Source organism: Schistocerca cancellata, chromosome 6 (genome assembly GCF_023864275.1).
Source record: "Schistocerca cancellata isolate TAMUIC-IGC-003103 chromosome 6, iqSchCanc2.1, whole genome shotgun sequence".
In the NCBI taxonomy this organism is placed as follows: Eukaryota; Metazoa; Arthropoda; class Insecta; order Orthoptera; family Acrididae; genus Schistocerca; species Schistocerca cancellata.
The window spans coordinates 534391295-534416289 of record NC_064631.1 but is presented as its reverse complement, the minus strand read 5'-3'; the positions used below and the strand labels follow the sequence as shown (position 1 = coordinate 534416289).

The 24995-nt window shown below is 41.6% G+C and overlaps 1 protein-coding gene across 1 annotated transcript in view; it reads right to left on the bottom strand.

Annotated features, from left to right (window-relative positions):
• Positions 1 to 24995, bottom strand: part of LOC126191082 (putative phosphoenolpyruvate synthase) — a 358083-nt gene that overhangs the window by 191923 nt on the left and 141165 nt on the right. Inside the window, exons 11-12 of the mRNA XM_049931802.1 lie at positions 3252 to 3397; positions 2877 to 3128 (exon numbers count right to left, since the gene is read on the bottom strand). Of these exons, the coding sequence (XP_049787759.1) occupies positions 2877 to 3128; positions 3252 to 3397 (398 nt within the window). The remainder of the gene's footprint in view (positions 1 to 2876; positions 3129 to 3251; positions 3398 to 24995) is intronic.

Sequence of the window (24995 nt, the reverse complement as noted above, 5' to 3'; positions counted from 1 at the left end):
CTTTTATAGAAAAATGATAAAATGTCAAAACTGACCAATAAGTCCATGCTTTTCAGCTTAAGTGACTGAAGTCTGCTGGTAAAATCAAAGGAATTTCATGTGTGGTGTAGGCACCTGCCTAAAATGGGCCTCAGTAAAGAAGACAAATATTTGGCAAAATCATAGGTGGCAGCTCCAATACCGCTCAGAGTAAAACATAAAGATATTCTTTGTGAATCTGAGGCAGTCCTTACAACTTACATAGAACCAAACTATGTGGTCTCAGTCCCAAGACAACCTCCTTTGGTAGAGAGTCAACAATTAAAAATGCTGGAATTTTCTTCATTAAGTGGTTGGTGGAGTCCTTATGTATGCTGAGATAGAATGAGTCACATTATAAAACACATTTTATTAATACAATAATGAAAACAATCAATTATTGACAAAATAAGATATAGCTATGGGCCATGTCAGTGCCATGACTTCCTAAAATCCTGCCCTGAAATGAGATCCATTCTGTCTGAAATTTTGCCCACCAAACCTAGAATAGCTTTCCGTCACCCTCCCCATCTCCACAATCTTCTTGTCAGACCCTATGCTCATTCTACACCCGTCTCCCTACCCTATGGCTCCTTCCTCTGTGAATGTCTCCATTGCAAGACTTGCCCTATGCACCCTCCTACCACCACCTATGGCAGCCCTGTAACTGGCAAAATGTATACTACCAAAGGGAGAGCCACCTGTGAAATGACACATATCATATTCCAGCTATTATGTAAACACTGTTTGGCCTTCTACATCGGCATGACTACCACCAAATTATCAATTAGGATGAATGGGCATAAACAGAGGGTGCATACTGGCAACTCACAATATCCTGATGCAGAACGTACTCTACAACATGCCAATCATGAACTTGGTGCTGTTTCACCACATGTGCCATCTGGATTCTTAACTTGGCTTTAATTTACGTTGATTTCTTCAGTCTCAGCATTTCTTCACAGTAACTACTCTTTGCTTCACTCCATTTTAGTTTTTTACATCTTCCATTGTCTTACCCATCTATTTTTCAACACCCCCTCCCTCCTCTGTTAGGAACAATGCACTTAGCTTTTCACTCTTATTAACTAATGTATGATGTTTAAGCAGTAATCTCTGTGTGCATATTACCCTGTCTTCCACCTTTAAGCTCTCAGGTTTTCAGATCTCGTCTGATGCACTCCCCAACAATCAGTCTTTTCTTCTCGTCCCATGCCATAAGTCTCCCCTAACCTGTGGTTCTGGGTGACTTTTCCAAAATCTGTCCCTTTTCTTAGATTTCTCCAGTACTTTTCTCTCACCCTTCTTCCTTCCTCTTCAACCCTTCTGCCTGAAGAAGCAGCCACTGGCTGTGAAAGCTCGCCAATTACAATCATCTTTTATGTGTGTGTTCTGCTGCCGCTTGGTAAATAGATTTTTGTATCTATCCCATTAAATTACATCTTTTTAATACAGTCGTCATTGGGATGAGTATGCTAGTGTTACCTTTATCAGTGCTGAGATTGCAAATCTCATAAGGTGCAGTCTCCAACAATCAGTCTTTCCTTCTCATCCCATCCAGTAAGTCTCTGCTGATCCAGGTTTCTGGGTGACTTTTCCTTAACTCTCCCCATTTTCTAAACCTTGTCAGTCTGTGTCCTTCATCCCTCTTCCTTCCCCTTCAACCCTTCTGCTAGAAGGAAGAGACAATGGCTCTGACATCTTCACGTATTTTCTTCTGTCACTGCTTAGTGAGTAGAATTTTTATCAATCCAATTACATTTTATTCTGTATACAAGTGCACTACGGCCTGGCGGAGGTTTGAGTCCCTCGGGCATGGGTGTGTATGTTTGTCCTTAGGATAATTTAGGTTAAGTAGTGTGTAAGCTTAGGGACTGATGACCTTAGCAGTTAAGTCCCATAAGATTTCACACACATTTGAACATTTTCAAGTGCACTACATCATTTTTTCCCTATAGAGTCACTTGATATGATACTTGTAATGTAGGTTGTTCTCTGAAACTTAGATTTTACAGAATGAAGATTGTCAATCACATAATGCTAAAGCAAACTTCCAAGTAGGAGAGGCCTCAGAGCAACCTATGACTTGCAGCAGACACACTACCACTTAAGTAACATTTGACACTGACTTATCATTACACGGTGCAGCAGGGTCTTAAATATGGGAGTTCAGTATACTTTTACCAGAATACAACTGAATATGACCAGAAGAGTTTGTAATGAAGTATCAAGCAGAAAGTTGCTGACACCTGGCTTTTCCCCAGAACATTTATAAAGCAATCTATATGACATGAAACTTCCTGCCGGGTCAAAATTGTGTGCTGGACTGAGACTCAAACTTGGGTCCTTTGCCTTTTGCAGGTAAGTGGTCTACTGATTGAGCTACAATGCACAGTTCACAAACCATCCACATAGCTTTACTTCTGCCAGTATCTCATCTCCTATCTCCAGGCAAAGGTCCTGAGTTCGAGTCATGGTCCAGCACACAGCTTTAATCTGCAAGGCTCACTCTGCTGCAGAGTGAAAAATTTCATTTCATATGACATGAAAGTTTTAAATATCACATGATATAATTTATTTGCATGAGTGTATAAAAGTTAAACATTTTGTTACACTAATGATAAAATAAATCAGTTTGTGCTTTTTTAGCAGACTGGTCTTGTATTTGGGAGAATGGAGGCTTTAACCCCCACCTGGCCATCCCTCCTCAGATTTTAGGTTTGACTGACTAACTGTCTGTCATCAAACTAGACTTGTAAAATGTCCTAGCAGCAGAGATCCAGAAATGAATCAAAGTACTACTACTACTACTACTACTACTACTACTAGAGCCTAAATCATTATTTTGCATTACAAACCTTCTGTACTGGACTGACTGGTACATATACAATGATCCCCAGCATTTCTGAATGGCCAACAAGATGTTTGACTCTCCCATCAATCCTAAAAATGTTGCATTTTGACCTGCAGCAGAAAGATCTTCTGAATCTTCTCCAACTGCAGATGACCGAACTGCATAGCGCACAGATACATCAAACTGGGACAGTACTTTCAAAACTTCTTGTTGGACTTCATCACAGATAGAGGTTTTTTCAAATACCTCAGAAATCCTGTTTTAACAGTATCAACCCAAAAATTTTACATTAATGAACTAATGATAGTTCCAAATCCATGTTGAAAAAAAAAAACACACACACAAGAAGTGAGAGTGCTTTCATCAGCTTTGGAGTTACCTTTCACATTGGGTTTTCAACTCCTCAGGAGAACATTCTGAAGACATGTCATTTAACTTATTTATTTCATTCTTCAGGTCTGGAGAGCAGTGTAGCTGATAATCAAAGGCATGTGTTGTCAAACAAAAACCAGAAGGCACCTGGAACTTTAAACCAGACCAGTAAAATTAATTGGCAATATTAATATCAATAAAATAAATTTATCAAAACACAGAATGGTGGAGACACAATGGGTGGCACATTCAGTTATGATAGAGACTGCATAAGCAATTATATGAACACACAACCTCAAAAAGAGACATTAGAGTAGGGCCATTATTTATTTTGTTTTTCTCTATATAGAATTTAATTCTGTAACCATATTTTATTATTCTTAAAAATAATTGAGAGCAGTGGGCAGCTGGAACTTGGAGGATCAAACATACTCTGCTTTGGTGGCATGCAAGAAGTAGCTGTTTTATAGACTTATTCAAAACTCCAGAAGTATAAATGTATGAGGGGCATTCAGTAAGTAATGCAATACATTTTTTTTCTCTGATAGCAGGTTGGTTTTATTAAGGAGTCCAATACACCAAATTATTCTCTGCTCTTTTGGCTACAAAATCCTATTTTTCAAAATAATCTCCGGTCAATACAATGACCTTATGCCACCTTTTTGGGAGGACCTGTATGCCCGCATCATACCACTCTACTGACAGACATTGGGGCCAACATCTTGTAACAGCAATAACCCCCCCCCCCCCCCCCCCCATCATCCATATATACTGCTTCCTGTGGAGGGCATCCTTAATTGGGCTGAAGAGATGGAAGCTGGAAGGTGTGAGATCCAGGCTGTAGAGTGAATGAGGAAGAAGTCCAATGATGTTCTGTGAGCACCCCTCGGACGCACAGACTTCTGTGTGGCCTTGCGTGGTCACAGAGAAGGAGAAGTTCATTTGCATTTTTGTGGTGACAAACAAGCAGAAGTCATTTCTCCAATTTCTTGAGGGTAACACAATACACTTCAGAACTGATTGTTGCACTGTGAGGAAGGACATTAAACAGAATGTTACTCTGTAGAGTCACAGAAGACCATCACCATGACTTTACAGGTTGAAGGCGTGGCTTTGAAGTCTTCCTTTGGAGGAGAGATGGTGTGATGTCACTCCATGGATCAGTGTTTTGTCTCTGGTTTGAACTGATGAACCCATTTTTCATTGCTTGTGATGACATTTGACAAAAAATTGTCACAATCAGCCTCATAACATGCAATCCTTCATTGCTCTTTACAGTTTCTGTTAGGTGTTAAGAAACCCAGCAGGTACACATTTTTCACGATCCCAACTGTAGCATGGGTGTGTCAGCACTACCAACAGAGACAACCAGTTGTGCAGCGAGGTGTTTAATTTGAATCCATCAATCACCTCGAATGAGAGTGTCTGTGTTGCAGAAGTCACAACTGTGTGTGCCCAGCTGGAACACAGATCGGACAGGTTTTCGAGCAACTTTGTTGTGATGATGACAGACATCTCTCCCAATGGCTCAAAGTGCTTTTGTTCACAGTCAGGTTTCCATGGACATTCTGCAAATGTCAGTTAATGTGTGTGATGCTCTATATTTTTTTTAAAAAAAAGAAAAAAAAACTCTATGACAGATCTCCTATTAGAATTTCATGAAACTATAGGGGCTGAAGTAGGAGAATTTCACAATGTTCCACAACAAATTCTGCATCTCTTTTCAACTGAAACTGGCTGAGAAAAAAATATGTGTTGTATTACTTATTGAATTCCCCTCATAAACACTAAAAATTATTGAAAAACTTAATAACACCAATCATTTGTGTCCATAAAGTAGTATATAATCTATTTATGTGGTTGAAGGTAGCAAATACAGAAATTCAATTTACTTTTGCTTAATTTGTGACAAATGTTAGATATTGTCCTGGTTTTGTGCTAAATGTATTACATGTAGAAATTCAGTTCAGCGAGCATGTAACAGCCAGTAGTATATTTGTGGATCCAACTTGATTCAAACACTTTGTCTGTTGTCCCCAAGGCAGACATACAAATCTTATATTGTTTTTCTGCAGACGCAGACTAATCAAGACAAAAATGAGGTATACAATGATTGCGAAAATTATTAGATATTATTACAGTTACTGCACTAGGGGCAGCAAATATTGGAGTTCAGTTTTGATTTACTTATCTTGTGTCAAGTATTAACATTAATCTCAAGACATTCTGTAAGCAACATCTTCCACTGCAGCAGCTAAAGATCCATAAAGAAAATTATTGTAAGTCACATAAGCACTTAGCTAATGGAATGCTTTAGGGGTATACAGTGAAGCTTTTGATCCATTTTATCTACAATATTTCAACAACTAACCTAGTCATTTTCTTCAGTTGTTGTTATGTGTACCCACTGTCAACCAGACTGTGAAGTATTATTGGTGTCATGTAACTGCTTATAGCCAAGTTCAACTCCTCTGGTTACTATCCCCTTGCATCCTCATAGTTCCCAAAGCCCACACTGTTATTCTGTGGAAAGTGCATTCTAACTTGATTATAGGCCTGAAAACACACTGCTAATCAAACGTGCTGTGAAAACCAGAGATCCACAGAATTGCTGCTTGAATATGTTTCCCTTGTGACATATCCCACAAAATTGAAGAAGAAAGGTAATGATATTTTATACATATGAGTTTCATGTGTTTAGATACATTTATGAGTCACCAACTAAAAGTCATTATATATTCAATTAGTTGTGTCTATTACTTCAGTCCCGTAGGCTTCAGAATTCACTCAAATACCTTGTTTGAGGTGGAACACACAACTGAACTGTAGTAAGCAAGAATTAATATTATTGCAAACCATCTTCATGAAGAAGTATTTGCTGCAGTGTTCTGTCATGGTGGTGCAAAATTTTAGAAAGCAACAGTCACCTTTCATTGGAAATCCATATTTAAAGAAATATTCCCTCACACAGAAATAAATTTAGAAACTGCTGCACATTCTTCAATGACACAAATCAACACAAAGAATTTTCACACACAGAAAACAGAACATATGATGATAATTTTCACTTTGTTTCCATCTAGGACACTGTTCAACAAACCACATACAAAAATTATGCTGGTCATTTTTGATGATTCAGTACCTGACACTGCTGCTACAGAATAATGAAAGAAGAGCTACTAATCTTAAAAGTTTGGGTCATTTGGCAGTTACACAGAAAGAATTAAAGCAGTTTACATTTTACAAAAGTACTGTTGAGGCTAGATCAGATGACTGAATTATGATAAAACTTCTAAGATCAAGAAAAAAATTCAGGAGATGCTGGAAATATAATAGAGTACATCTGAAGATGGCTACAACAACCAAGAAGGTTTACTGTCGGGGGCTACCTTGCCTTGTCTATGACGATGACAAGTTTACTACTTGTCATCTTCAGGCAAAGTATCAGGCTCTGGATTGCAGACTTCTCACCAAAGGGCCCAATATCTGGACCAATTGCAGGCCTGCTGGAGAGATGTCGCTGTCGTTCATGGAGAGTGTCCTTGGTTTAGTGGAGGGTGGTCTGGATGTTGAGTCTTGATGCTTCCTGTCTATTCTGCCTGCTGCCCTTTTCACATAAGAATGTTCCTGACATATTTTTGCTGCTGCCACACCCCATGCAGAGCTGCACTGGAAACCGCTGTCTGGCTTGACAAGATAATCCTGTATTCTTATTTCCACTGTCCCTTTGATAACCAAATTCCAGAACATATTGGTATGGCACAGCACCTTTGTTCAGAAACAAATATGTAACCTTTGTTGATGCTGTGCTCCACCACAGCAGACATGTCAGTTTGATCAAGGCAAATGATCCTCTCTTGTTCTGTACAGTGCTGTGAGATGCACTGCTGCATCTGTCTGATGTACTGCATGCCAGACTTGCAACCGATGTTGTAGACACCAGGTGCTTGTAGCCCTAGCTGGTCTTTGACTTATCTATGCATATACTTGATTTTAACTGTTGAGCAGAAAATTGTTTTTATGATGTGCATCTCCACAGTCATGGCAATCTTGGCTGTGGGCAGCCTACAGACAGAAGGAATGCTAGGCACTTGGTTTGTTCTTCTGGAACAAAAGAAAGATAACCAATGATCTATTGGCAGCACACTTAGAAAATGTTGCGGGTCAACTACAGCGCCTGCCATGATGTGGGATCTGCATCAGATAGAAAAGATGGAGGATGTTAAAAATTCAAAGAATGGCACTTGTTTTGTGTTATGATATATGGGAGTATTGTAGAGTAATCATGTAGATGCAGATGTAGTTCTTTTTGTTCCTCTTCTTGCTCACCCTGAAATGTTGTGACTTTTGCTTGCTTTATTTCCCTGTTAATAGTCTTTGGTGTTGACACAAAGCTTTGTTATACTGGCTGAAAAATGGGAGGTGGAAGTTAAAACAGTGACTACTGTAAATGATCTAGCTGACAGCTGCACAGTTGCATTTCACAGTTCTTCGCTTTCACTGTTCATAACTTCCCAGTATTATACAGTTAATATGGCCAGTTCACTGTTGTTTTGATAAGCCTCAGTAATAGTTTGCAGGCAAACATCAGCATACTGCTAAATAGTTTACTGTTAAATATCTATGAGCAGTAAAAACCTAACCACATGGTCCTTGCAGAGTAATATGAAACATGTGACACTATTGAACAGACACTGTCATTATTTTAACACACGGCCTATTTGTGTTGCACTTACTCCACAGTTAAGTTGATGCATTGTTGTTGATCTAAGCAATACAGGTTTCTCGTCTGAAAATCAGCCATGGACTGACTGTCTCAGGTCCAGAAATTGGGCCTTTATATATCTTCACAATAACGGGTACTGAAACTATACATTGTCACAGACATTACAGTTAAAACATAACTCATTAAATTAACAGAATATATAGAAAAATTCCTCATTTCTAACAGTTTCTTCTACTGCAAGGGTTAGGCCAAATTATTTCTTTAATTGATGAAATTAACAGATATAGTTACGCAAACAATGCTTTTGACAACTCTGGTAATTATTTTGGAATTAATATGTTTTTGAATGGAGCCAAAAAATACCTTAGAATCCTAGTGGTTCTTCTTCCAAATGATTATAATTAGTACAGAATTTACATTTGTTTGTAATTCAACAACAGAATCTAAGCCACAGAACAATTACTAATTTCACCCTATAACAAAAGATATTAACTAGGAATAGTCAAAATAAATTAGAAAATTGATTACACACACAAAACCAAGCACAAAATTAGACCTGGTGGTATATCCCTTAAGACTGAGGGCCAACCTTTCTCTTTTATGGAAAAGCAGATTATACTCATGCATGTTAAAGGTACTTAGGCAAAAATGAAAAAAATAATAATTTTAAGGAGGCAGATGTCAAAACAAGAGAGAAAGTAAAAAGATCCCAGCTTGCTTCATCACAATGTAAATTGCCTTTTGTACAGCTGTGAAATTGCAGGAAAAGAAGTTTTAGCGTATTTTGTGGTTTTCAAGAAATTTAAATATCTAGGAACAGAGACATAATGCACTTCACACACACCAAAAATCCCTGATACTTGTAAGGATAGGTAAATTACTTCACAGTGTGTTAACCCATTGTGTACTCTTCATACAAGATTTTCAATTCAGATACAGTATATTTCAAACACATTTTCAAGAAATGGTTAGTTTAATGGATTCCTTTTAAAGGTTCAATTTGCCTGGATACAATTGCTCTTACACTGGATGACTGAGTAAGTTGTGAAAGAGTTAGTGGGAACATAGAACACATAGATAAAGGGATATTGCTAAGAAACCACAAATTGAGAACAAAATATGAGAAAAAGGCTAAAAACTTTATATCTATATGAAGGTTGCTTTGTAATTAAGAGACACCTTATTCAAAGTCAGAAGTGTAGTGCATCAAGCTTCTAGAAAATTGAAGGGTAAGCTTAGCAATTAAGATTGAAATAAGTTTGTCAGTTAAAGTGAATGAATACAACACCTAATTTTTTTTAAAATGTATGCTTACATGGGTATCTCAAATTTATTCAAGGGTAGTTCTGAGTGGTCAGTACTGACTCAGTTCTTGTACTGAATGGCTAGCTACAGATTCCATAGGACTCTACAAGCATACAAGTTGTAATGAAATACACTCCTGGAAATTGAAATAAGAACACCGTGAATTCATTGTCCCAGGAAGGGGAAACTTTATTGACACATTCCTGGGGTCAGATACATCACATGATCACACTGACAGAACCACAGGCACATAGACACAGGCAACAGAGCATGCACAATGTCGGCACTAGTACAGTGTATATCCACCTTTCGCAGCAATGCAGGCTGCTATTCTCCCATGGAGATGATCGTAGAGATGCTGGATGTAGTCCTGTGGAACGGCTTGCCATGCCATTTCCACCTGGCGCCTCAGTTGGACCAGCGTTCGTGCTGGACGTGCAGACCACGTGAGACGACGCTTCATCCAGTCCCAAACATGTTCAAATGGGGGACAGATCCGGAGATCTTGCTGGCCAGGGTAGTTGACTTACACCTTCTAGAGCACGTTGGGTGGCACGGGATACATGCGGACGTGCATTGTCCTGTTGGAACAGCAAGTTCCCTTGACGGTCTAGGAATGGTAGAACGATGGGTTCGATGACGGTTTGGATGTACCGTGCACTATTCAGTGTCCCCTCGACGATCACCAGTGCTGTACGGCCAGTGTAGGAGATCGCTCCCCACACCATGATGCCGGGTGTTGGCCCTGTGTGCCTCGGTCGTATGCAGTCCTGATTGTGGCGCTCACCTGCACGGCGCCAAACACGCATACGACCAACATTGGCACCAAGGCAGAAGCGACTCTCATCGCTGAAGACGACACGTCTCCATTCGTCCCTCCATTCACGCCTGTCGCGACACCACTGGAGGCGGGCTGCACGATGTTGGGGCGTGAGCGGAAGACGGCCTAACGGTGTGCGGGACCGTAGCCCAGCTTCATGGAGACGGTTGCGAATGGTCCTCGCCGATACCCCAGCAGCAACAGTGTCCCTAATTTGCTGGGAAGTGGCGGTGCGGTCCCCTACGGCACTGCGTAGGATCCTACGGTCTTGGCGTGCATCCGTGCGTCGCTGCGGTCCGGTCCCAGGTCGACGGGCACGTGCACCTTCCGCCGACCACTGACGACAACATCGATGTACTGTGGAGACCTCACGCCCCACGTGTTGAGCAATTCGGCGGTACGTCCACCCGGCCTCCCGCATGCCCACTATACGCCCTCGCTCAAAGTCCGTCAACTGCACATACGGTTCACGTCCACGCTGTGCGGCATGCTACCAGTGTTAAAGACTGCGATGGAGCTCCGTATGCCACGGCAAACTGGCTGACACTGACGGCGGCAGTGCACAAATGCTGCACAGCTAGCGCCATTCGACGGCCAACACCGCGGTTCCTGGTGTGTCCGCTGTGCCGTGCGTGTGATTATTGCTTGTACAGCCCTCTCGCAGTGTCCGGAGCAAGTATGGTGGGTCTGACACACCGGTGTCAATGTGTTCTTTTTTCCATTTCCAGGAGTGTAGAATACTGCCCTAATCAGTGCAGCAGACAGAGCAACCGGACCTGAACCCAGGCACTGCTGAGTATGTCACGACTGGCATGACAGGGCCACGGATGGCACCAGCTGGGTGTCAGTCGCCTCCACGACCTTTACTCATGCAGCCTTGGAGCCACACTGTAGCTGTGTCACCAACCCCCCTGAGGCCACAACCCAAGGATCCATGCCTGACTGCCCAGGCCACAGCAGCCATGACACTGCCACTGCCTCTGCAGAGCCACTCACCACTGTATCTGGCCCCGGGGACTGCTATCCACCAGTCACTGCTCTTCAGTCTTCAGTCCAGAGTTACATTTGGGGCAGTGCCCCAACATGGCATAAAGGCACTGAGGCTGAGATGCTGCTGGCTGTCCCCTGTCTGCAGCAGAGCCACATCCTGGATTGGCCACCACTGTCAACTCAGCTCCTGGTGTGCCAGCAACACTAACATCGCCACCTGGGTACTAGGTGTATGCTGCATGCTGCATCTACCTCACCCACCACTACAACTGGAATATCACGAGTGTTGTTAAACCATGGCACAGATGAGGGGATACCTGAATAAATGTCCAAGCTGAATGAGTGAACATGAAGTTGTTTTGTATTCACCATTTGCTTCTCTACAGTTGTCCACATCACTCCTGACTCCCAAGCCATGAAAAGAAACCAACACACTCCAGGTGGGGATCAAGACCATCATGACACAAGAAGATGGATCCCACCAATTACCAGCAGTCATTTTCATGCCTGACTGCTACAAAATTATGTTCATAGTGAATACCAAAAGAGGAAAATATCTTAGCAAAAGCAAAAGTCAAATACTCTATCGGAGGGTATGGTCCAAAGGCTTCAAATGATAACATGCAAGAGGCAGGTCATGACAGCAGACTTGTATTTAAGCAGAGAACTCTGCCAATGAGTGTGCTAACTTTGCCATCAGCTTGCACCATTTGCAATCCCTGAGAAATTGTTTCCTTGACTCCACATTATTACTGCAGCTTAGCAGAAAATCCAAAATACTGCCAGACACAAAACTATTACTGGCATTCTTCTCAAATAGCTGACACTCGGCCTTAGCAATGGAAAACTGTGACACGCTGAAAAATCCAAAATACTGTCAGACACAAAACTATTATTGGCATTCTTATTAAATAGCTGAAGCTCGGCCTCTGCAACACAAAACTGTGATGCACTGAAATATTAAAACTATACTCAAAATCTACGTATATACACATATAATGATGATGATGATGATATTAACAAGACTGTGTTTCTCAAGCTGTGTTTTCTAAAAGGCTGAAACATTTGCAGTAACCCATTGAAAAGTAGGGATAAGAAGGTAACACCTAATAATAGATGCATCATCCTCCTACCCATGTTCTCAAACACATTTCAGAAGAGTTCATAACAGAGTATTGAACTTTTTTTTTCTTAGAATAACCTTCTAAAAACAATTAGAACGCTGCTGTATAAGCTTTCTATACAGAGAACACTACATGACCTCACAAACTCACTTATGTCAGAACTAAGCAAGAAAAATGATCCTGTGGAATTTTCTGTCGCCTTGCCAAAACATATCCTTGCATTGATGAGTCATATCTTAGCAATAAAAAAAGGATGGTCATTTTAATAAATGATACCAAAGGAATAAAACAGATTGGAATGAGGAAACACTGAATATGGCATTGATTACTTGGCCCACTCCTGTTCTACTCCTCCATAAATAATTCATCAGTGGGTCCAGACATGTCCATATAAGATACAGCAAGGAGACTAACTGGACAGGGTTTAACTGGTTCACAGAGCAGCTTAAGTCTTAATCTTAAAAGACTTATACTATGTAATTCTTAACAAATAAAAATTTCTCCTATGTAGAAGGACAGATGAATGGATGTATACTAGATACAACTCAATATGTGAGGCTCCTAGGGATTCAGATGGATAATAAATAGATAGAGTAAGCATCAAGTCATCAATAAGTTAAATAAAAAGACCAATTCTGACTGCAGTACACTTAGAAATCTCTCTCATTGTGTTGACCTACTGACAAAATTACTAGCATAATTGGCGTACTTTGCACTGAAGCATAGGTAGTAGAAAACACAGTAGGAATCATGAGGTGTATGCGCAATAGCAAACTGTGCTAATAACGTCAGATTGAAACCAATCAGGGCTCAGTAGCCTGCAACTGCCATAACACATTATGTTGTAATTGCATTTAAGAGTGAAAACAAGGTTGTTTATAGGTGTGTGAATGTTTCAGTGATTGGTGAATGAGTAAAGAGTTACACTTTAGTTATCATTGTGTTGAGGAATGCCACTTTTACTAACCACAACAGTCAAATTAGTAAGTCAGGAATTATGTTTCATATATTTTCTAAAAACAAGACAAAATAAAAATACACAAATGCATGTAAATGTGCAGACTAATTTTCAGTTGAAAATGCTTGTGTCTGCTCTGTACATTTTACTGATTCAGATTATGAAAGGGATTTGAAAAGTGAACTGGCAAATATTCCTTCCAAATAAAAAATTTGAAGACTGATGTTCAAACTCTAAATCGAACAGCCTATGGTGCTGATTTACAATGTAGTAATGGGCTTAATAAAGAAAAACACTCAGGCATGAAAATGAAGCTACCGTAAAGAAGTAGAGGATATTATACAGGTAAATATACAACTAGATAATGAAGAAATCGCTACTAGACCAACTTTAACCACAAAAACTAACACTGCTGTCAATGCAACAATGTACACATATGCCTACAATTAGAAATTATGGAAACAGAAATAAAAGACTTTAGGCAAAGGAATGCATATTTATGTGAGTGTCTCTCTCAATGTAGCATGGAGTCACTGAAATCAAAAAGTGATTCAGGGCTCTCTTTCTGGCTGTCAACAACAAGTGGTTATGAAAGGGCAGTGTACTAACTGGTCATCTGAAGGTATTACAAAGGCTGTGACTGTACATTGCCTGCAGAATGCATTATCTTTTGCCAGCAATGTTTTGAAACACATTCTTCCAAGTGAAAGCACTATTAAAAGAAGACTCAGGCAGTTTAGAGTCCCACCAGATTTTATTGATTTAAGCCTTAGTGTTTTGAAAACGAAAAATTATTAACAAATTTTGATAAAGATGTAGTTCATAGCTTTGATGAAATGAAAGTCAAGACTGATTTATATTTTGACTAGGCAGAGAGGAAAAGCAGCAAGAAAAAATTGACCAGTGAACTTGACTTATACCAAAAGGAAAAGAGAAAAAAGAAAAGAGTAACCCACACAAAAGAAACCTTAATAAATATAGAGCTTAATAATAATAATACACTAAAACATGGAAAATCTCCGTTACATTTGTACCTGCCTACGAATTAACTATGTGTGCACCATGTGCCTTAAGCTTCAATGTAATGTGGTGAGGTGAGAGAGCTCACAGTGTCATTGCAGTTCACAGCCTGCCTGTGCATTACCCACTACTGCGTATTCTGATATCTGTGCACTCAATTACACCCAATATCATAATCTTCTGTGGCAGCACAGGTACAATTAAAGAAGTATTTAATCTACACAAACATGCAGGAAGAATGTTAATAACAGTGGTAAGTCTCTATTGGTATTTATGGTTAATAATATGACTGAATTTAGCATGAACATTCCCAACCAAATTCTAGAAGTAGAAAGAGATTTCCATGCAGAATATACGTCCCCAACTGGGGTTTAGAATGGAGTCATGTTGCTGGCACAGATCAGGCAGGAAACTAGAAATCCCCAGGTATTAAAAACCAGACAAGTGGGAGTAGGACTGACACTCTGAGGATTCCATACAAAACTGATTATGCATATATATAGATCATCTACAGGTTTTGATGAGTAAGTTTGCAGTATAAAAACATGTGACATAAATGACCTCACCTTTGGTTGCAATAATTAACAAGCTTGAATCCTTTACACCACAGATAGTATTTGGCAAATCTCAACTTGATACCACTACTTGTTCACCACAAAAAGGGGTCTTAATAGAAAGGCAGGACAAATGGAAAACAAGACAGATTGCTACTTACCATAAAGAAGACACACCAAGTTGCAGACAGGCACAATTATAAGACACTCACATATATTAAAAGACACTAACATGTAGCTTTTGGCCACAGCCATCAATACTAAAAGACAGACAGACACACACACACACACACACACATATGCACACCTCACTCACACGTGACCACCAACTAGAGCATCGCGGGCTGGAATGAAACATCTTGTGGGATGCAAGCAGTGATCTGTAGGGGGTGGGGAATGGGAAGGGACAGTAGTGTATGGGTGGAGAGAGTGAAAAACGCTGTCTGGTCGAGTCTGCACAGACTGCCTGTGGGCAGTCTATGCCCACAGGCACAACCTCAGGAGATTGTAGGGCAGGGAGGTGGGGAAAAAAGTTGCAAAAAAAGGAGAGGAGTGAGGAAAGAGGGGTGGATGCACTGGCAGAGGGATGCAAAGGAACAAGGCAGTAGGAGCTGATAGGACGCAGAGGGTGGAAATTGTTGGGTAGAGGGTATGGGGACAGTATTTCACCGTAGGTTGAGGCAGGGATAGTTATGGGAGTGGAGAGTGTATTGTAAAGAGAACTCCCATCTGCAGAGTGCAGAAAAGCTGGTGGTAGAGGGAAGGATCCAGATGGCTCAGTTAGTGAAGCAGCCACTGAAATCAAGTGTGTTAATGGTCAGCTATCTGTTGTGCCACAGGTACTTCGCTCTCAGCCACAGTTTGGCAGTGACCGTTTTTCCTGATGGATAGCTGGTTGACAGCCAAACCAATATAAAAAGCTGTGCAATGATTGGAGAAGAGCTGGTAAATGACAAGGATGATTCCACAGGTGGCTTGGCCCTGATGAGGTAGGATAAACCTGTGACAGGACTGGAATAGGAAGTGCTGGGTATGTGGATTGGGTTGGTTTTGCACCTGGGTCTTCCACAGGGGTATGATCCTTCTGGCAAGAGGTTGGGATTGGGAATGGCATAGGGGTGGGCTAGGATATTGTTAAGGTTGGATGGGTGACAGAACACCACTTTAGGAGGGGTGGGAACCATCTCTGGTAGGAAGCCCCTCATTTCAGGGCACAATGATACGCAATCAAAGGCCTGGCAAAGGGTGTGGTTCAGTTGTTTCAGTCCAGGGTGGAACTGAATGATGAAGGGGACAGTCTTTGTGGCTGGTTCTTGAGGGTGGTGGGAGGATTAGGGATGTGAGGGGAAATGCCATGGGAGACCTGCTTGCAGACTAGGTCTGGGGGGTAGTGCATGTCTGTGAAGGCTTTGGTAAGACTCTCAGCATACTGTGCAAGGGAGTTTTTGCCACTGCAGACATGCTGTTCCTGGCCAGCCAGGCTATATCAGAGGGACTTTTTGGTGTGAAAGGGATGACAGCTGTAGAAATTCAGGTACTGTTAGTGGTTGGTGGGTAATGTGGACAGAGGTGTGGATGAAGCCATAAGAGAGGTGGAGGTCCACATCTAGGAAGGTGGCACACTGGGTTGAGGAGGACCATGTGAAGTGATTGGGAAAAAAGTGTTGAAGTTGTGAAGGAATTAAGCCAGGATGTCCTGTCCCTGAACCCAGATCAAGAAGATGTCACCAGTGAACCTGAACCAGACTAGAGGTTTGGTGTTTTGGGAAGCTGGGAAGGTCTCCTCTACATAGCCCACAAAAAGGTTCACATAGGAGAGTGCCATGTGGGTGCCCATGGCTGTGCTGCAGATTTGCTTATATATCTTCCCTTCAAATGCGAAGTAGTTGTGGGTTAGGATAAAGGTAGTGAGGTGAATGAGGATGAGGTAGTGGGTCTGGAGTCTGAAGCGTGTTGGGCAAGGTAGTGTCCAATAGCAGTAAGACCATGGACATGAGGGATATTGATGTATAGGGAGGAAGAGTCAACAGTGATGAGTAGGGATCCAGGAGATAAAGGAGTGGGGATGGTGGAGAGTTCGTGAAGGAAGTGGTTGGTATCTTTGATGTGGTGACGTGGGAGGCTAGATTATGGGCAATTGGTTGGAAGTGTTGGTCAACAAGGGTCAAAATTCTCTCAGTGGGGGCACAATAACCAGCCACAATGGGGCATCCAGAATTGTTGGGTTTATGGATTTTGGGGAGCATGAAGAAGGTGGGTGTGTGAGGTGTCATAGGGGCAAAGAAGGAAATTGACTCAGGGGTATGTTCTGGGAAGGGCTTAAGGCTTTAAGCAGAGATTGGAGTTTGTGTTGGACTTCTGGGATGGGATCACTCTGGCAGAGTTTATAGGTGGAGGAGTCAAGTAACTGGCAGACCCCTTCTACCAGGTAGTCACTGCAATTCATAACAACATTGGTGGAACCTTTGTCTGCAGGTAGGATGATTGAGTCAGGATTTGTTTGAAGTTGTGTATGGCAGTTATTTCTTCTACGGAAAGGTAGGTGTTCTGAGGAAGCAACTTGGGGAAGGACGGTGAAGCTAAGTTGGAGGTAAGGAATTCCTGGTAGGTGACCAGTGGGTCATTAAATGGGAGGGGAAGAGTGTCATGGTTGGATGGTGGTATGAATTGGAAGAGGCAGGGCTCAATGTTGGAATTAGAGTGGTTTTGATTGGAGGGATCGGTGGCAAAGAAGTGTTTCCATTGCAGGGATCAGGAGAAGGGGAAAGGTCTTTGACAAGTCCAGCTTTGTTAAATTTGGGTGTAGGGCTAAAAGTGAGGCCTTTGGAAACGACTGAAACTTCTATGGAGCTGAGGGTTTTGATGGAAAAGTTAACAACAGTGTTACAGGAATGTTTTGGCTATGGATTTGGATTTGGTGGAGTGTTGGTAGGGAATTTTGGGGGAAGTGGCAAGCTGAAAAGGTCACCTAGGCAGGGTTTAGCTGCTATGAGGGGTGGATGATGAGGAACACTGTGAGTATGATAGGTGTTGGGTAATGGTGCCCTGAGGTGGCAGCAGGATGTCAGCAGGTTGGATAACTTATGGAGGTGATGTCTGGAATGCTCCTCCAGGTGCTGAAGAGCAAGGGATTCAATTGCAGAGATGTGATGTATGGAGCAGAGACAGCAGAGTAGTAGTGTCTTGTGGAGGGAGCACAGCTGGTTCTGAGATGCCTATGCCATGAAGATGTGTTTTTGCAGTACCAGGTTTGTGAGAGCCAGGGATTGGCGGAATCTGAAAAGGTGTAGGTCATTGTGAAAGGTGGAGTGGAATCCAGAGAACAGAGTCTTTACAGTTGGGACATTTGTGGGGATTCCATACTTTAGGCAGCATTTGGGAAACAGGATGTAGGACTGAGTTTTAGCTATGGGAAGGAATATTTTCTGAACTGGTGCGGAAAGATGGAGCAAGGTTCCATTGTGGGAGAAATGGTGTAAAAGAAAATGGGAATGACACAGAAATGTGCAAAATAGGTGTTGATGGTTGTAAGAGGAGCTGAATAAGTGAAAAGATGAATAAAGATGCATAAAAATATGTAAAGACATGCAGAAACAAGCACAGATACGAAAACATGTGCGCAGATATATAAAAATAAGCACAAATATATAAAAATAGGCAAAAATACATGAAACACATGTACTCATGTAAAAATACGCACAAATATGTCAAAAATATACAGAAACATGGACGAAAAGGAGCGATGAGGTGTGTGTGTGTGTGTGTGTGTGTTTGTGTGTGTGTGTGTGTGTGTGTGTGTGTGTGTGTTGCAATAAGCAAAGAGTGAGGGAAAGGGATGGGTTAGGTCGAGGATCAAAAGTTCATGTGACATGGGCAGATGTGGAAAACAAAATGATGAAGTACATCAGGAATAGGGATGAAGTGGGATCAATAGGAATAAATGTAATTATAACTATCAGAGGAAAGAATCTGTGGCATTCAATGCTGCATCAGCAATCTGCATGGTCATGAAGTCTGTGTTGCATGCTGATGATCATTGATACAGTGTACCTCAGAAGTAGATGTGGTTTGAAGATGATGAATAAACACAGGAAAGAAGAGAAGGAATGGACACTGAGAAGAATAATACTATAGAGAAGAGTGTTGTTGTTGTTGTTGTGGTCTTCAGTCCTGAGACTGGTTTGATGCAGCTCTCCATGCTACTCTATCCTGTGCAAGCTTCTTCATCTCCCAGTACCTACTGCAATCTACATCCGTCTGAATCTGCTTAGTGTATTCATCTCTTGGTCTCCCCCTATGATTTTTACCCTCCACGCTGCCCTCCAATACTAAATTGGTGATCCCTTGATGCCTCAGAACATATCCTACCAACTGATCCCTTCTTCTGGTCAAGTTGTGCCACAAACTTCTCTTCTCCCGAATCCTATTCAATACTTCCTCATTAGTTATGTGATCTACCCATCTAATCTTCAGCATTCTTCTGTAGCACCACATTTCGAAAGCTTCTATTCTCTTCTTGTCCAAACTATTTACCGTCCATGTTTCACTTCCATACATGGCTACACTCCATACAAATACTTTCAGAAATGACTTCCTGACACTTAAATCTATACTCGATGTTAACAAATTTCTCTTCTTCAGAAACGCTTTCCTTGCCATTGCCAGTCTACATTTTATATCCTCTCTACTTCGACCATCATCAGTTATTTTGCTCCCCAAATAGCAAAACTCCTTTACTACTTTAAGTGTCTCATTTCCTAATCTAATACCCTCAGCATTACCCGACTTAATTCGACTATATTCCATTGTCCGAAATTTTGCTTTTGTTGATGTTCATCTTATATCCTCCCTTCAAGACACCATCCATTCCGTTCAACTGCTCTTCCAAGTCCTTTGCTGTCTCTGACAGAATTACAATGTCATCGGCGAACCTCAAAGTTTTTATTTCTTCTCCATGGATTTTAATACCCACTCCAAATTTTTCTTTTGTTTCCTTTACTGCTTGCTCAATATACAGATTGAATCACATTGGGGAGAGGCTACAACCCTGTCTTACTCCCTTCCCAACCACTGCTTCCCTTTCATGTCCCTCGACTTTTATAACTGCCATCTGGTTTCTGTACAAATTGTAAATAGCCTTTCGCTCCCTGTATTTTACCCCTGCCACCTTTAAAATTTGAAAGAGAGTATTCCAGTCAACATTGTCAAAAGCTTTCTCTAAGTCTACAAATGCTAGAAACGTAGGTTTGCCTTTCCTTAATCTTTCTTCTAAGATAAGTCGTAAGGTCAGTATTGCCTCACGTGTTCCAGTATTTCTATGGAATCCAAACTGATCTTCCCCGAGGTCGGCTTCTACTATTTTTTCCATTCATCTGTAAAGAATTCGTGTTAGTATTTTGCAGCTGTGGCTTATTAAACTGATTGTTCGGTAATTTTCTAATCTGTCAACACCTGCTTTCTTTGGGATTGGAATTATTACATTCTTCTTAAGGTCTGAGGGTATTTCACCTGTTTCATACATCTTGCTCACCAGATGGTAGAGTTTTGTCAGGACTGGCTCTCCCAAGGCTGTCAGTAGTTCCAATGGAATGTTGTCTACTCCGGGGGCCTTGTTTCGACTCAGGTCTTTCAGTGCTCTGTCAAACTCTTCACGCAGTATCGTATCTCCCATTTCATCTTCATCTACATCCTCTTCCATTTCCATAATATTGTCCTCAAGTACATCGCCCTTGTATAGACGCTCTATATACTCCTTCCACCTTTCTGCTTTCCCTTCTTTGCTTAGAACTGGGTTTCCATCTGAACTCTTGATGTTCATAATAGTGGTTCTCTTATCTCCAAAGGTCCCTTTAATTTTCCTGTAGGCAGTATCTATCTTACCCCTAGTGAGATAAGCCTCTACATCCTTACATTTGTCCTCTAAACATCCCTGCTTAGCCATTTTGCACTTCCTGTCGATCTCATTTTTGAGACGTTTATATTCCTTTTTGCCTGCTTCATTTACTGCATTTTTATATTTTCTCCTTTCAACAATTAAATTCAATATTTCTTCTGTTACCCAAGGATTTCTACTAGCCCTTGTCTTTTTACCTACTTGATCCTCTGCTGCCTTCACTACTCCATCCCTCAAAGCTACCCATTCTTCTTCTACTGTATTTCTTTCCCCCGTTCCTGTCAATTGTTCCCTTATGCTCTCCCTGAAACACTGTACAACCTCTGGTTCTTTCAGTTTATCCAGGTCCCATCTCCTTAAATTCCCACCTTTTTGCAGTTTCTTCAGTTTTAATCTACAGTTCATAACCAGTAGATTGTTGTCGGAGTCCACGTCTGCCCCTGGAAATGTCTTACAATTTAAAACCTGGTTCCTAAATCTCTGTCTTATCATTATATAATCTATCTGATACCTTTTAGTATCTCCAGGGTTCTTCCATGTATACAACCTTCTATCATGATTCTTAAACCAAGTGTTAGCTATGATTAGGTTGTGCTCTGTGCAAAATTCTACCAGGCGGCTTCCTCTTTCATTTCTTTCCCCCAATCCATATTCACCTACTATGTTTCCTTCTCTCCCTTTTCCTACACTCGAATTCCAGTCACCCATGACTATTAAATTTTCGTCTCCCTTCACTATCTGAATAATTTCTTTTATTTCATCATACATTTCTTCAATTTCTTCGTCATCTGCAGAGCTAGTTGGCATATAAACTTGTACTACTGTAGTAGGTGTGGGCTTCGTATCTATCTTGGCCACAATAATGCATTCACTATGCTGTTTGTAGTAGCTTACCCGCATTCCTATTTTTTTATTCATTATTAAACCTACTCCTGCCTTACCCCTATTTGACTTTGTGTTTATAACCCTGTAGTCACCTGACCAGAAGTCTTGTTCCTCCTGCCACCGAACTTCACTAATTCCCACTATATCTAACTTTAATGTATCCATTTCCCTTTTAAAATTTTCTAACCTACCTGCCCGATTAAGGGAAGAGTAACAAAGGGAAACTTCACAGGGTTATTGGATGGAAGAAATCCATTTGGCAAGAATCAAACAATGGAAACTCCAGGTAGGTATACCAACAATGTAAGAAAAGACAGATTGATACTGTAAAGAAGGCACGTCAAGTTGCAGACAGGCACAATTGAAAGACACTCACATGTACCTCTTGGCCACAGCCTTTAGTCACTAAAACACACACCCACACTCACATGCACATACGCACACATGCATGCATGCACACACACACACACACACACACACACACACACACACACACAAAAGCTCATCTCATGGCTGCCAATTCCAGCATCTTGGGCCAGAATGTAACATCACGTTGGGTGCAAGCAGCAGTCTGGAGGGGGTGGGGAAGGGGAATGTATAGTAGTGTACAGGTGGAGAGAAAGCCAAAAGCCGTCGGGTGGAGAGTGCAGGAGCTATATATAGTTGGAGCCACAAACGATGGCACTCGAGTTTTGACTTGTTCTGTGCACCTACGTGACGCATATTCTGACAACCGAAGATTGTTCAGTAGTGTTCTGAGTGCTCTGCTCTTAAAGCAATAGCTAATGTGAGCATTAAACATGAGCGTAGCAAGTTGTTTAGAGAATTTCTATTTCATTTGTTGTCAGTTATTATTGCTGATAGTGGTGTTTAATGATAAATTCTGCATAAGTAAGTGAGCAGAATGCGTGCACAAGCCCATACCGCAACCATCACATGGAATCACCAGTAATCCCTGTATGTGCCTCAACATGCCCAAACCATCATTGTCATGGATCGGACTACAGACTGCCAACAGGCACAGGTCGAGAGGTTATGGGGCAGGGAGATGGAGCAAAAAAGGAGAGGAGCTAGGGAAAGATGGGTGGATGCATAGGCAAAGGACTGCAAATAAACAGGGTGGGAGATGAGAGTGGGGAGGAGATGATAGAACAGAGGGGGTGGAAATTGTTGGGTGGAGGATGTAGGGACAGTATGTTACTATAAATTGAGGCCAGTATAATGACAAGAACGGAGAATGTGTTGTAAGGATAACTCCCATCCGCACAGTTCAGAAAAGTTGGTGGTGGAGGGAAGGATCCAGACAGCTTGGGTAGTGAGGTAGCCATTGAAATCAAGTGTGTTATGTGCAGCTGCTCGCTGGTCTATTTTGCTCTTGGTCACAGTTTGGCGATGGCCATTCATCCTGGTGGACAGTTGGTTGATAGTCATACCAATACAAAAAGCTGTGCAGTGATTGCAGCAGAGCTGGTAAATGACATGGCTGCTTTCAAAGGAGACCCGGCCCTCATGGGGTAGGATAAACCTGTGCCATGACTGGAGTAGGAAGTGCTGGGTGGGTGGATTGGGTGGGTTTTGCACCTGGGTCGTCCACAGGGATATGACCACTTTGGTAAGGGTTGAGATTGGGAGCAGCATAGGGATAGGCTAGGATGTTGTGGAGGTTGGGTGGGTGACGGAACACCTTTTTATGAGGGGTGGGAAGTATTTCAGGTAGGCTGTCTCTCATTTCAGAGTATGATGGTAGGTAATCAAAGCCCTGGCGAAGGATGTTGTTCAGCTGTCCCAGTCCAGGGTGATGGGAGTGAACAGTGCTTTGCAGCTGTTTTAGTTGTAAGTATTGTGATTATACTGTAAAATAGGAAGAACACATGATTAAATTTACAGATTATTTTGGAATACGCTGTGTGCAAAGTTTAATACACACCTGGAATTTTTGACAGTAGCATTGGCTCTAATCTGACTGGGCATAAAGGGGAATGAAGCTTTGACAACACATATGGATTTATCATTCCATGTCTTTCTGACTTTATGCCAAAGTTCCTCAACTATAGTAGCTGGTGAGTGGTAGTATGCCAGCCTCTCAGCAACCTACGACAAGGAGTTTTCAATGAGTGCAAGATTTGAAGAAAGTGCTGTTCAAGATAACAGCTAAAAATCCCCTACATTATGCATGGTCAGAAAAGCACAGGAAAAAAAATAGTCTTGGATTATTTTATTGAAAGATAAAGCCAGAGTCACCTCTGCCTTGCCACGGTTCGCATGGCTTCCCCCCATTGATGGTTCAGGTCCTCCCTCGGGCATGGGTGTGTGTGTTGTCCTTAGCATAAGTTAGTTTCAGTTAGATTAAGTAGTGTGTAAGCCTAGGGACTGATGACCTCAGCAGTTTGGTCCCATAGGAACTTACCACCAAAAAAACTTAAAGATAGGGCATAGCCATCAGTCTTAACACATCAGAAATATAGCATGTAATGTCCAAATTACTAGCTATGCGAACCAGAGAAGATTGTGTTGTGTACCCAATGGCACCTCATATCTTCATACCAGGTGCAGGATGCATATGGTGACGAATATAATCTGGTAATGTTCATTTTCCTCAGAACCTCCACATATGGATACATCTATTGTAATGCTGTACACAGAACAGGGACTCATCCAAAAAGATACGTGGAACTGCATCCAGTGTTGTTGTTGGGAACACCACTGTTGGTACACTCCTCTGTGGCTGCATGTCAAGGAAAGCTGCACAATTACGACAATTTCCACCATGCAGGCAGCTCATGGTGCTCCAGACATAATTGTTCTGACTGAGTGAAGGTACAAGAAGAGAGTGAACAGTCGTGAATTGTTGAGCAAACAATATGCTAGTTGCATGGTGCTGTTGAGATCCTGAATGGTATTATTGATCTCCTGATCCCAAAAAATCAATATTTGCATACAATTCAATGTCACAACCAACGTGAGGAGCAGTATCACGAGCCTCTTCAAAATAGTTCCCTGTGGCAGTTACACAAGAACAGAGGCATTATTTCCAGTCTTTGTTGCAGTTCTTGATACTTCTGTTAGAATACCTTTCAGTTTGTCAGTAACACTCTTCTGGATATTATTCAGGATACTGGAGTGATGCCCTTTCAAGTAGATTTTGAGCCAGTGGAAATAAAAAGAAGTCACAGGGATTGTGATCTGGTGAATGGGGAAGGGTGGGCTGAGGAGCCACAAGAATATTATTTCTTGCCACAAATGTATTGATTGAGCTTGCCGTGTGACAATGACATCGTTTTAGTGCAGCCTTAAAGTACATGCATTGCCTGGTTGCACATATGCCATCCTTTGTTGAGTCTTCCAAGGACTTTATAATAAAAAGTTTTGTACACACAGAACCTTAGCATGATGAGCTCACTGCCATGAAGATGGCCACTTGTGGCTATATGCTGACCCAGTATTGAACCACAGCATTTCACTGACATTACCGTCTG